The following is a 14,793-nucleotide window of genomic DNA, read 5'->3' as shown; positions in this document are numbered from 1 at the left end:
TTGGGAACACATTTTTTCTTAATAAATTGGACCATAAAAATGTGACACTGTGATATGAAAAAATATGACACTGTGATATGAAAAAATATAATTTAATGATATTAGAAATTTGAATTCTAATAATTTAGAAAAGTAAATAAGTAATTATTAGATTTTTAGTTATTTTTAGGGAAGGCTATTAAGAAAAGTTTTTATATATTTGAAATTTTGTTGAAAATTCTGAATACGAATTTTATAATTATTTTAAAAATGAAGTAGATATAAAATAGAAGTGATTTAGTACAGATAAGTCACATGAAATTATGGCAAATGCATGTTAAAATTTATGGGTGATTGTATGTTAAGTTTACAGTATGATGAGGGTGTACTGGGTTCCTAAAACAGATGCCTGTAATTACCTCTGTGCAGTTGTTCCTTTTACCCTCTTCATGTAAGATAATGTTGGAGGCTGTCATTTTATGAGTGTGTGTAATTTTTTTATATCATTATACTTTTTTTATTGTGGAATGTATTAGTGCAGTTCTCAAAGGCCAGTTACCTTATGTAAGGAACGGAGGCCTTTTCATGTAACTGCCTAGGCACTCTGGGCCACCAGTGCATAGAACACACTGGTTAGCTCAAGTGAACAGCCCTATTGATGGATATGTTTGTTTAGAAGTATTGCGAGGCCTTCCAGTTTGGTAAAATCAGGAATTGTAAATGAAAGATAATAACGGTGAAACCATAATTTCTGAAAATGTTACTCCTATTATATTTATGGTGTTAAAATATAATTTATCAGTATGGAAATTAGTATCATAAATATTTATATGCGTTACATTTAATTATAAGTAATGATTATGCAAAAGTTTATTTTGTAATATTCTGTGATAAGAACCTTCGCTGAAGAATTATGACTATGTGAACTCTCAAACAAAAAGACTTTTGGACTGAACTGCTGAAAAATGCAGTAGGACTCTAAAAATTAAAATTTATTTTAGAAAATTGATATTTATAAATTACACCTTTACAGGATCAAAATTATATGATTTATGTTTTTTTTATTTGCTAGTGCTCTAACGCTTTTTCTTTAAAAAGGCTTCTCTGTCGCTACGCCTTTACTTCTTGAAGGGAGTGGGGAATATGTAAAAGATTAAATTAGCAACATAAATTTCCCTTCTCAATTCTAAAAATAGTTACCCCTGTCTGCACTGCGTCATTTCGAAAAAAATCTATGTCATATGACTCTTACGTAATTCTGGTGATGTAATTTGAATTAAAACTCAAGCAGCCAATAATAGTTTTACAGCAATATTAACTCTCCAATCAAAATGTTTTGAGAACCAAAACTAAGTCAGTTTGACTTGAGATTTCATCCTGAACATTACGCACTTGCTTTCATTGCTTTGGCTTAGCTGGACTGCTATCTGTCTGCTCTTTCTTTCTTATTGCAAATTTATCTAAAATGTAAAGGCTCTTGGAATAGGCACAATTAGTATGCCAACTTGATTGTCGCCGCAACATGGTTGATAAAAAATGAAGATTTAAATCTGCATTTGTATCCAATTTCCTAGTCATTATGGATCAATACCTCTACGCCATTAAAATTCCTGAGTTTGAATATATTACATATATGTGTAAAATACACTCTTAACACAGACACACACACACACACACACACACACAAAAAAAAAAAAAAAAAAAAAAAAAAAAAAAAAGACGCACCTAGAAGGAGTTATCCGAATGGGACGGAAATCGGTAGAAGTGATGTACATGTACAGAAAGAAACAAATTATTACAGTTTGAGAAAAATTGGATGATTTATTGAAGTGATAGAGCTTCACAAAGTGAAATAGTCAGTAACGCGTTTGTCCACCTCTGGACCTCATGCAAGCAGTTATTCGGCTTGGCATCGGTTGATAGAGGTCGCGAATGTCCTCCTGAGGGATATCGTGCCAAATTCTGTCCAGCTGGCGCGTTAGATCGCCAACATCTGGAGCTGGTTGAAGGGACCTGCCCATAATGCTCCAAACGTGCTCAATAGGAGAGAGATCCGGCGACCTTGCTGGCCAAGGTAATGTTCGGCAAGCACTAAGGCAAGTAGTAGAAACATCTGAAGTTTTGGGGCGGGCGTTATTTTGCTGAAAATGTAAGCCAAGGGTGGCGTGATATGAAGGGCAACACAACGGGCCTTAGGACTTCGTCGACGTACCGCTGTGCTATAAAGTTGCGACGGATGACAGCCAAAGGGGTTCTAATATGAAATGAAATGGCAACACAGACCATTACTCCTGGTCGGCCTGTCTGCCGGAAGACAGTCAGGTTGGTTTCACAACGCTGTCCGGTGCGCCTTCAGACTCGCCTTCGCTGGTCATCGGGGCTTAGTACAAAGCGGGACTCATCACTAAAGATTATTCTACTCCAGTCAGTGACATTCCAGTGCGAATGAGTCCGACACCACTGCAAACGGGCTTGATGTTGTACAGAGGTCAATGGTAGTCGGAGCAAGGAGCGCCATGACCTCATCCCCCTTTCTGTGAGCCGCCTATGAATGAGCCTTGCGGTCGCTGCAGCACTAGTTGCACGTAGAATCGATGATAATGATGCATCTGGAGCTGTGAGTGCCGCTCTGGCGATTGCTCGGTCTTCCCGTTCTGTCGTTTCTCTAGGCCTAACCCCTTCCTTCTTGACGCTGTGTGCGGCTATGGTTCATCCATTCCTGCCAACATCGTCTGATAGTGGCATCGCTCATGCTGAAATGTCGAGATTCGCCGATAACAAACTAACATTATAAGTGCCTCGTCAACTTAATGACATTACACGACTGGTACTACCCAAATCAATCCCCCGATATTAGTTACGGGTCGGGCTACCCAGCAAAAAAACTACCTTGGAGATGGTCGAACACTCCAACTGAGGTCCCGGTGCTCACATCACCAGGAACAACAGCTTCAATATGATTTCCACCTGCTAAGCAGGCCCACCGCTACACTGGTCAGCCAAGACCACCGTCCCAGAGATCAGAGAAAACGATGGGATGGGTTGAATGCCTAGAACGATGACGGGTCGTCAATAATGCTACCCACCAGTACTACACGGGCTACCATTCCCTCTAGGCCTTACACGGAATACTAAGGACAGAAGGACAGTGGTGACTGGACACTCAGTGGCCCAGGCGCTATTTGTTTACCGATGCCCTAATTACGGGGATTTACACCACCCGAACCGTGAAGAGTGGAGATAGGTCCCACCCCATGGATCATCGGGAACCGTCAGGATCAAAAATATTATACCCCCGTGGCCGAGTCTGCCTAGGTACAGATCCTAGCCAGTACTGCACAGAGCGCTCTGCGTCGACCGCCAGAAGGGTATTCGCCGATAAAACTAACCGACTTCTTTTACTCCACTACACGACCTCTCTCAAATTCTGACATCTGCGCACCTGTATGCGAGGCATAGTTACTGTCTACCAGAGTACACGGAATTAAATTCGTGAAGAATTTATGACCTGGAATCGTAATTTCTCCTCTTAAATATCCTGCCAGTTGCGCAGATCAGATGCGCTGTAGCGACAACCGTTCATTTATTGGGAACCAAAATATAAAATTTTGCATTTTCTGTCGAAACCTGTATGCATATCATTTTGGGTCCAATTTGCTTTATATCTTCTCGGTGCGTCGTGGTGTTTCGTTCTTTTGTCCAAGAGTGTATAAAGAAAAACGATGGCTTTGTTCTACGCGAGCAGGCAACCTCTAATTAACTTTCCGCAATTTCAGGATCTTCTCCCTAGACCAGTACTTCGAGAATATTCCGGTGTCTTATGTAACCGCTACTATAAATGCAGAGTTCGCGTCATTTTTAGTCAGGCTGGCTTTCTACATTTGCTGCCGCTCTTCCCGTCTGTCTTCTTTTGTTTGAAAAATATGTCGCAACAAATTTAAAGTTTATCCTATTTAGTTTAAATTACTATTGAATATGTAATCTTGCAGAATCTGAAAGAATAATAATTTGCCATTTGACTTGAATAAAAGTATGGAATCAAACAGTCATCATTTGGATACCGGCATACACTCCCAGCCACGATGACTGCAAGCTGATTACTCTTCTACGTTCACAGAAATACTACTAATTAATTAAAAGTCGCACAAGAAAGTAGTGCGTTGAAGCGTCTCCCCAATGGATGTGTACATGCTGTTTTTCAAGTGATTAGTGGTGTTGTGCGAATGTTTATGTTTTTGGATATCAACAAACTCCAAGTGACTGCGAATACAAGGAAACGATGTGCGTAGCTATAATGAATGAAAGAGTTTCTCCCCAGTAAAAGTATGTCAAGGACGTGCGTAGTGTTTAAAAAATGCTGTGCTTATCGATGGATGCGCTACATGATGTTTTTGCAATCAAAATTTTCAAATGATTAATTCTGCTAGACATCAAGAGATATTCCTTACTGGTATCTTCGCTTAAGTCTCATGTCCATTTCAACAGTCCTTACAGTGAAAAATGTGTTTCAGTTATTTAAAGTAAGTTCTTCAGAAAAAATATACAGCACTTTATTCATTTTTCAGAAATTTCAGTATTTGATTAATATGATTCAATAATTAAAATTAATGCTTTTCAAATATTGGTGAAATTCGATTCAGCTATCTAAAATGAATTCACCAGAAAAAATTATAATTTAATCTTATGAAAAATCGTTCAAGTACAAAAATGGAGAATCAACAAAAAAATGAAATTCCAACGGTAAATGTAGATAAAGTTCAGTGTGCTTATCTCTGATGGCTCTAATAGTGATATCCCAACTGACAACCATATATATTATTATTTGAAAAAAATGTGATGCCGAAAATATTGTAGATAAGGGCAAATCGTGGATATGCTCTGAGTGCCTGAGAGGAGAAACACTCGCTTATTTCATTAGGGACTTCCTAGATGATAACTGGCAAACAGTAAAGGACAAATTTACTACATAATTTTCAACAGCAGACTTAATGACTTTGTAGCTACAACGTATGAGAAATTTCATCATAATGATAAATATTTTCGGACAAAATTACGATATGGATACAGCTTAAAATTGAGTGATAAAACAATGGTTGAAGCACTTAACCAAGGCCTTCCGGAAGCCCAAAGGATGCTATTAACTGTGCAGAACATTAAGACCCCGACAGACTGGATAGAAATAGCACGAAAACTGTTCCCGGTACCAGTTGCACTGGAGGAAGTACCAATTGCAAGTGGTAATCAACGATTACTTACACCTAGGGAAATCCACCTAGGTACTATAGCAGACTGTTTCAGCCGCATCAGTAGCAAAATTGGTGTGCGGCCACAACCAATGCAGTGTCCGTAGACGCTGTTTTATTATCAACCAGTTCCTTCTTTAAAAAATGAGTCTATTTTAAATATAGTCTGAACAGAAAAAAATGAGTCTATTTTAAAGTTAATGTCCAAACTGGACAACAACATTTACCAAGTATCATAGATATCAGTTTCCAGGTAATATTTTGAAATGGTATTGCTATTCAAGACAAAAATAATTCAAGATAAACCTAGAAGCAAATTATTTCCTTTATCTAATCCAATTTCGGTAGTACAAGTTATTAAAATACCATGTAAGTAGTATTAAAACACCGTGCATGGTAAACTCACTAGTGATGTAATATTTTATGGGGTGAATTCTAATTTAAATTATTTACTACTGTTTTCATCTTGTGTTTCACTGTTCAAATTACAATTGGATTTTGATAATTATCAGTCTACCAGTTTAAACACCAGGTGAGTAAAAATGTTAAATTAGATAATTTTTTTCAAAATAATTTTGTAATTAAAATGGATATAAATACTAAAAAATCTGGTAAATATTTTTAAAATAGTGAAAATTCTGATGGTAAATTACAAAAATTGCTAAATATTTTCAATCATATATTTGTTAAAAGTAAATATGATGCTGGTTCTATTAATATTGAACGCCCTAGAGTTGTTTTAGCTTCTGAATTACTAATAGCCTGAAGACCATATCGAGAATCTCCTAAAGATAATAGTGAAATTAAGGAAACATATAAATTAGTTGTTAAATGCTGTTATAATTAAACCTTCTTATAGTCCTTATGCTGCTCCTGTAACTTTAGCTTTAAAGAAAGATGAACAGACAAAAATTACGTATTCGTTTTCGGAAACTTAATCAAATTACAAAAACGGGTTCTGAACCAATCACTAGAATTGATGCTGCATTAGACCAATTAACAAATTCAAAATTTTTCTCCACATTGAACTTAGCATCAGATTATTGGCATATCAATGTGAATGAAAAGGATACTGAAAAATTTGCCTTTACTACAAATTTTGGGACTTTATGAGTTTACTAGACTAATTTTTGGTTGGAAGAATTCTCCAGCTGCTTTTCAAAGAGCTCTTAGACAAATTTTAAGCAATAATCAGATTCAATTTGCTTTAAATTATTTTGACGATATTATAGTATTTTCTCCAAATTTTGATGAACATTTAAGCCATCTTAAAATAATATTTGAAATATGTGAGAAAGAAAATATAAAATTAAAACAATCTAAATATAATTTTTCAAAATAAAAAATAAATTTTCTAGGATATAAATTTCAAGCCGGTAAATACCAGCCCATTAATGCAAATGTAGAAGTTATTAAGAAATTACAACCCCCTAAAAATGTTAAAGAAATGCAAAGATTTTTAGAGAGTACTAATTTATATCACACATTTATTCAAAATTATGTTAAAATTAGAGCTCCTCTAACAAACTTAAAACGATGCCCCTATAAATAGACTGATGAATTCCAAATACCATTTCAAAAATTAAAAGGTGCATTAATTTTAGGCCTATCTTAACTTTATTTAATCCAAAATACCATATTTGTTGATGCATCTAAAGAAGCTATTGGTGCTGTTTTAAAATAAGAACATCTTAATGGTAATTCAGAAATCAAACAACAAAAATCAGCGTTAATTTACAAAATTTTCACAGGACTAGTTTCGATGGTTTTACCGAACCATCATCTTCAGCTGCAAAACCGCAAATGAACAAGATAGGAAATAATGTTTAGATAAGATAAGAAAGCCTGGACAAGAATAAGCAAGTGGCGCCATCTGTTGGCGAAACCAGAACTAAAACATAATTTCTCTAAAAGCCGAAGGCAGATTTGGATTGGAATTAGGATCGTTAACTAGAACAGAAAGATTTTTATGAATGTGAAATGCCTCTAGAAAATCCAGTTCTCCAATGGAAGATGTTTTTTGAATAATTTTGGCAGCACAAAAATTGAAAGTGTGATTTTCGGACCAACAATGTTGAGCAACAGAAGACTTCTGTGTTTCCTTTTTTCTAACATATGCCTCATGTTCTTTGACGCGAAATTTTAAGGCTCTCTTAGTTTGGCCAATGTAAATTAAACCGCACTGGCAAGGAATCCTATAAATACCCCAGGAATTCATATCCGGAATGGGGTTCTTGAGTATAGAAGTTGGAATTTTATTGATGGGAGAGTAAACAACCCGAAAGTTAAATTTCTGCAAAATATGTGCAACTTTATAGCTAATTGATGGAAAGAAGGGAATGACAACAGAATTTTTATAATCTCCTAAAATAAGAGTGTGGCTTTTAGTGTGTTGAGATGAGAATTTTTTAACTGCTTGATTAATAATGTTGGGTGAAAAGCCCCTGTCAATAGCTATTGCTTTTAAATAATTTAGTTCTTCATCAAGGGCTAGTTTGGAGGAGCAAACTTGGAAGAGCACGGAAAACATAGGAATAAAATGAAGCTAACTTTTGTTTAGTCGGATGACATGATTTAAAGTGTGGTGGAAGGCAAACCGATGAAGGTTTACGGTAAACTGTAGTACTGAAGTTGGATGTGTTACGTGTGACCAGAATGTCGAGAAACGGAAGAGAATTGCAAGTCTCAAGTTCAAAAGTGAACTGAATAGCAGAATCAATAGAATTCATTGTTGAAAGAACTCTATTTAAATCATCTTTATTACCTTCAAACAGGGTAAAAGTATCGTCTACGTAGCGGAACCATGCCGGGAAGTTTAAAGTTTCAAACAATTTTGATTCATAATAATGCATGTAGATATCAGCCAGGATGGGACTGAGGGGGCTTCCCATGGCTAATCCCTCAGTTTGCTTGTAATATTTATTTTGGAAAACAAAATGTGTTTGTTTCAAACAGAGTTGAGTGAGAGAAATTAGCTCATCAATTTCGATGCAAGAGAAATGAAATTCGCGAAGTCTGGTTTCTAGACATCTTAATGCACCCTCCACTGGGACATTGGTGAATAATGATTTTACATCAAAAGAAACCATGAGTAAATTACGAGGAGAAATTTTTTTGTACATTTGGATATTGTGCTTTGCTTGTCTGATTTCATGCATTTTGCTTACAAACATTTTGTTTTCTATTCATTTCAGTGAGGGATTTTTCTGCTATTTTGTGTGTACTTTATTATTGCTCAGTTAATTTAGTTTGATTTTCTGCATTGTTTATCATGCCTTCATCCGTTAATCGTTTCACTAAATTACGCCTGAAACGGCAAAAATTCCTGAATCATCTTGACTTTTTACTTAAATGTAAAAAATTGATCCCCAATTTTATTCAAATCAAATCGAATCAAAAACCTTCGAGTCGCGTTTCAAGAATTCTGTTAAATTGCAAACTTGCCTTACTTCGGTCCGTGATAAGGGATACACGTCAACAATTGTCCAAAATTGAACATGAACTCTATAAGCTTCATCTGGAACTCGCTAAAACATATCCAAAATTCACTGCCCTTGAACAAAAGTCTTGGTCTAGAACGGAGAATGCAGTTAACCGTCATAAAAACACCCTTGCAGTTAAATTCGAAAAACTTCTTTTACAGTCTTCCAGTTCAAGTAGTTCAAAAAATCTTCCCATTGTAAACATCAAACGAATAGTTAATATTTCTAATGTTAGTCTTTCAGAAGAACAAGAGAGAATTCTAAAATATAATTTTAACTTCTCACAAACCTGTAAACCCTCGATTCCAAAGATTTTGGCTCCTATCGAAAAAGCTTTCAAGTTCAGTAAAGTTTCAGATTCACAGAAAGAAATGATTAGGCATCTTATCGCTCATAATGTGAAACTCAATAATAAACCTTTGAAACCAAATCTAACTTCGAGAAAAAGAGCTACAATGCGCGAGATTCATTCTAACCCGGATATTGTCATTTCAAAGGCCGACAAAGGTGGCCAGATAGTCGTCATGGATAAGAACACTTACATCGATGGTGTCACTAAACTCTTAAACGAAGGACCATATAATCCGATCCCTAAAGATCCTTCACCTTCGGACTTATCCAAAATAAAAACTGCGATCAAATCTTCGCAAATCATTTCAAGCAACTTAAAACATTCGCTTATCCCATCTGTTGCGAATTGTGCCAGATTATATGCTCTTCCCAAAATTCATAAAAGTGGTATTCCTTTCCGCCCTATTGTATCAAATTTAGGTATAGCCTCGTATCCATTAGCTAAATATTTAGTTTCTAGATTTTCCACTCTATTAGACAATAACATTTACACCATAAAAAATTCAATAGAGTTTGTAAAAAAGGTTAAAAAAATTACTCCTCGTAATTTACTCATGGTATCTTTTGATGTAAAATCATTATTCACCAATGTCCCAGTGGAGGGTGCATTAAGATGTCTAGAAACCAGACTTCGCGAATTTCATTTCTCTTGCATCGAAATTGATGAGCTAATTTCTCTCACTCAACTCTGTTTGAAACAAACACATTTTGTTTTCCAAAATAAATATTACAAGCAAACTGAGGGATTAGCCATGGGAAGCCCCCTCAGTCCCATCCTGGCTGATATCTACATGCATTATTATGAATCAAAATTGTTTGAAACTTTAAACTTCCCGGCATGGTTCCGCTACGTAGACGATACTTTTACCCTGTTTGAAGGTAATAAAGATGATTTAAATAGAGTTCTTTCAACAATGAATTCTATTGATTCTGCTATTCAGTTCACTTTTGAACTTGAGACTTGCAATTCTCTTCCGTTTCTCGACATTCTGGTCACACGTAACACATCCAACTTCAGTACTACAGTTTACCGTAAACCTTCATCGGTTTGCCTTCCACCACACTTTAAATCATGTCATCCGACTAAACAAAAGTTAGCTTCATTTTATTCCTATGTTTTCCGTGCTCTTCCAAGTTTGCTCCTCCAAACTAGCCCTTGATGAAGAACTAAATTATTTAAAAGCAATAGCTATTGACAGGGGCTTTTCACCCAACATTATTAATCAAGCAGTTAAAAAATTCTCATCTCAACACACTAAAAGCCACACTCTTATTTTAGGAGATTATAAAAATTCTGTTGTCATTCCCTTCTTTCCATCAATTAGCTATAAAGTTGCACATATTTTGCAGAAATTTAACTTTCGGGTTGTTTACTCTCCCATCAATAAAATTCCAACTTCTATACTCAAGAACCCCATTCCGGATATGAATTCCTGGGGTATTTATAGGATTCCTTGCCAGTGCGGTTTAATTTACATTGGCCAAACTAAGAGAGCCTTAAAATTTCGCGTCAAAGAACATGAGGCATATGTTAGAAAAAAGGAAACACAGAAGTCTTCTGTTGCTCAACATTGTTGGTCCGAAAATCACACTTTCAATTTTTGTGCTGCCAAAATTATTCAAAAAACATCTTCCATTGGAGAACTGGATTTTCTAGAGGCATTTCACATTCATAAAAATCTTTCTGTTCTAGTTAACGATCCTAATTCCAATCCAAATCTGCCTTCGGCTTTTAGAGAAATTATGTTTTAGTTCTGGTTTCGCCAACAGATGGCGCCACTTGCTTATTCTTGTCCAGGCTTTCTTATCTTATCTAAACATTATTTCCTATCTTGTTCATTTGCGGTTTTGCAGCTGAAGATGATGGTTCAGTAAAACCATCGAAACAAGTCCTGTGAAAATTTTGTAAATTAACGCTGATTTTTGTTGTTTGACTTCTGAATTAGTATTTATTCGGCGTGTTATTGTGTCTTAATTATCTTAATGGTAATTTACATCCAATAGCTTTTCATTCTAGAAAATTAAGATCTCATGAACAAAATTATGCAATTACTGAGCTGAAATGTTTAGCTATTATTGATGCAATAGATAAATTTTATTATTATTTACATGGTAATAATTTTACTGTCTATACTGATCATGCTGCTTTAGTTTGGCTTAAAAATATGAAACTCCCTACTAGTGGTATATTTAGATGGTCTTTAAAATTATATATGTATGATTTTGATATAAAGTATAAAAAGGGATCCACTAATGTTGAAGCTGACATGCTATCTGGAAATCCTATTTTCAACATTTAAGTTTGCAAGTTAATTTGTTATCATTAGAAGAAATAAAGGAATATCAAAATTTAGATAATGTTTGCAATCCTAAATATTAGAAAGTGAATGATGTGTTAACTATTAAAAAACAAGGACTATATAAAATTGTAATTCCAATATCTTTTCGTACTAAATTACTTGAAAACTCACATCTACAATTTGGTCATAATTGACGTGTCCTCAATGCTAAATTTATTATCTCGTCAATATTATTGGCCAGGAATTGTTCAAGATGTTTGAAATTATTGCATGCATTGTAAAGTATGTCAGTTTAACAAGGAAAGTAAACAAATGAAATTAGGTTTAATGCAAAATTTACCATCGATCAGTGAACCTTTCGAAATTTTGTCTATTGATACTGTTGGTGGTTTAAATAATTATAATTCTACTAAAAATATATTCACATAATTAATTGATCATGCAACCAGGTATGTTTGAACTTTTGCTTCTGAAAGTGTAACAACTGATATAAATTGTTTAAGACAAATTTTTCAAATTCAGGTACCAAAGAAAATTTTAAGTGATAGAAATGCTGCTTTTAAACCTTCAAAATTTAAGCACTTTTTAAGGAATCAAAATGTAAAACAATTATTAACTACTGTAAATAGATCCCAAACTAACGGTAAAATTGAACGTGTTAATAAAACAATTATAACTATATTAAAATGTAAACTAAATTCTTATCAAGGTAATATTGCGGAGACAAAATTATTACCCCAAGTAACTGAAAAATATAATAACACACTTCATTCTGTAACAGAATTCCCACCATCATACCTAATGTATGGAAAATTACCTTATGATTCCTTACTTCAATATGAAGAATTATATCCACCAATAGAAGCTAGAAAAATTGCTCAAAAGAGATCTCATGATTAGCATATTGTAAATAAAGAAAGATACGATACTCATTATAAACCTAGTAACTTTAAAATAGGTGATTTAGTAATGTATGGAGACTTTCAATTTCTCCTCCTTTTTCTAGAGCTTACAGTTACTTATGAAATTGATAAACGTAATCCTCTAACAAAAAAAAAAGAAATCTTAAATTGTTCATTCAACCAAACATTCAACATTTTAATCCAGCAACTGAATTTAAATTAACTGTTAGAAATAGTAAAATTCCTATCTCTGCCCAAAATTAATTTACTTTTAATTCTTCAAAATTCTGCATTACAATTTTTCCTGATTATGACATTTAATACCTGATTTAGGCTTATACCCTAAAAACTATGACAAATTATTTTCCCGATCTTCACTTTTCTCCAGTCTGGCTCCTTTACTATCTTCCCAGATCTATCCCATATCTCTATTATCCTTACTTCCCAGAGTTTTCCCGTTCGAAATCTGTTGTATACTTCCCCCCCCCCGAGCTCAGGAGGGAGGAGAAAGAAAACTCATTTTGCATTGAATTGAAATTCTGGCTCTCATAAAAGATTTTCAATAAAGAAGAATGTTTTCTATATTTTTTTCGACTCTAGATTCTACACTATACGTATTACTTCTTGCGTCCTCTCTTTAGAGAGGAAGTAAGAAGTGATGGCACACGCCCGATACACCCCTAAGTAATACTCCCTAACACCTCTCGTAAAATTTTTTCTTCTTTATTTTATTGTTAGGAGAGTCTACTATGGTTGAGAAACTGTCTTGGGTTTTTGCCTATTTTCCATACCAACCACTATCCTCTGACTATAGTTTAGCACACAAGTGCTAACCTCCCCACACACACGCGCATATGCATACACATCCGCTCTTCCCATCTGTCTTCCTTTGTTTGAACAAATATGGCTAAGTAAATTTAAAGTTAATCCTATTTAGTTTAAATTACTATCGCATATGTTATGTTGGAGAATCTGAAACAATAATGATTTGCCATTTAAATTAAATAAAGATGTGGAATCGAAACAGCTAACTTCTTCTCTGTCGTCATTTGGATACCGCTTTACACTCCCATCCACGATGACTGCAAGCTGATTACTCTTAAGGTGTATTGTAAAACATATATGTATAAAATTTTAAAGTTGACAAAATGTCACCTTTAGCCGTTTGCAACATAGCAACAACTCTGTCTATTTATATATATATAAAGTTAAGTAAGAGTGTGTTCGGTAAAAGAAATCCTGAATATTCTATCTGAGGAAGAGGTGTAGGGTAAAACATATATGAGTAAAGTTTTAAAGTTTACAAAATGTCACCTTTAGCTGTTTGAACGAGAATTTAAAACAAGTAGAACATCTTTAAAATTAAAATTAAAATAAACCGTAAGATTAGTAGTAAAATACAGATTCAATAATATGAAATACTATGAAAAAATTTTCAGAATCTCTATCATTACAAAATCAAAATAATATGTTAAATACTGTAGCTGACAAATAAAAATTTTATTTAGAAATTTTGAAACGAAGTAATGAATTTAATATCGAGTTTCAAGTTTGTGTTGAAAAAAGTGATTTCAAGTTCGTTATTGACTCATTTTATAATAATCATAATAGTTCATTTTTTTCCTTGGTGTGCATTATGTATTTGCGTCATTTTAAATAAATTAACTTATTCTGATTTCCTTTTAGAATTCGTCTTCTTCAAAAATGAAGAATGAAGTTCAGCAACTGTATCTTTTTCTTTGTTTTCTTGATGTGAAGGTATTTCTCTGAACTGAAATTTCGAAAAATGTACCAGCAAACCTTTTCTTAAATGCACCTTTTATGTTTTTTATTATAAATAAACACTACGATTATTACTTTTTCAAGAATTCATTTTTATAATCAAGAGTTTTCCCTTATCCATAACAAATGTATCACAACGTGGCTCATAATAGACTGAATGCACACAGGTGTCCTATGATCGGATAATAAAATTTATTTAATTTAAAGAAACAGTTCAATGTTCTGGAATTTTCCACATAAATTCTCGTTCAGCTGTTCACAATATTACAGAGTACAATCAGTATTTGCACATCAAACTCCTAAAAACTATAAACACATTGCAGTGCAAAGCGCATCTAAAGACAAAGCTGACTTAAATATCTCACGGTTCACGCGGAACTACAAATCGTAACAACATTAACTAAGCAACGGAACGCGAATGCTGTCTATCTGGCCTTTTATAGTTTTCAACCGTCGGCCGAGGTATTTCAACTAGTTTCTGCTTTTTGAAATTACTGGAAAGGAATACGCTTGTGGGATTACGGTTACAGTTACCATAGTGGTCAATTACATTTATTCAATTTCAATACATATTACAATGATACAGCGATCGAAACAAAATGTCGCCGAAATGGTTTTCGATGTTTGGCGATTTCTAGCCAAATTACCGAGATATCCATTTACTCAAAGTTAAATTCACTTGCTCCCGTATTCTTACTTTTCCCGCATAGCTTTATCTTTAAATTTGTCTTCCGCTACCCTACACAGAAAAATG

General features: G+C 34.3%; 1 protein-coding gene across 1 annotated transcript in view; it reads left to right on the top strand.

Moving 5' to 3' along the window:
* Positions 1-14,154, top strand: part of LOC118191631 (uncharacterized) — a 74,889-nt gene extending 60,735 nt beyond the window's left edge. Inside the window, exon 8 of the mRNA XM_085824547.1 lies at positions 13,944-14,154. Within this exon, the coding sequence (XP_085680673.1) occupies positions 13,944-13,945 (2 nt within the window). The 3' untranslated portion in view covers positions 13,946-14,154. The remainder of the gene's footprint in view (positions 1-13,943) is intronic.
* The last annotated feature ends 639 nt before the right edge of the window (positions 14,155-14,793 follow it).

The sequence above is a fragment of the Stegodyphus dumicola genome, chromosome 9, assembly GCF_044657685.1.
Source record: "Stegodyphus dumicola isolate Sdum_Otavi_A_Nest chromosome 9, ASM4465768v1".
NCBI classification, from domain to species: domain Eukaryota; kingdom Metazoa; phylum Arthropoda; class Arachnida; order Araneae; family Eresidae; genus Stegodyphus; species Stegodyphus dumicola.
This window is presented reverse-complemented; position numbering and strand designations above follow the sequence as displayed.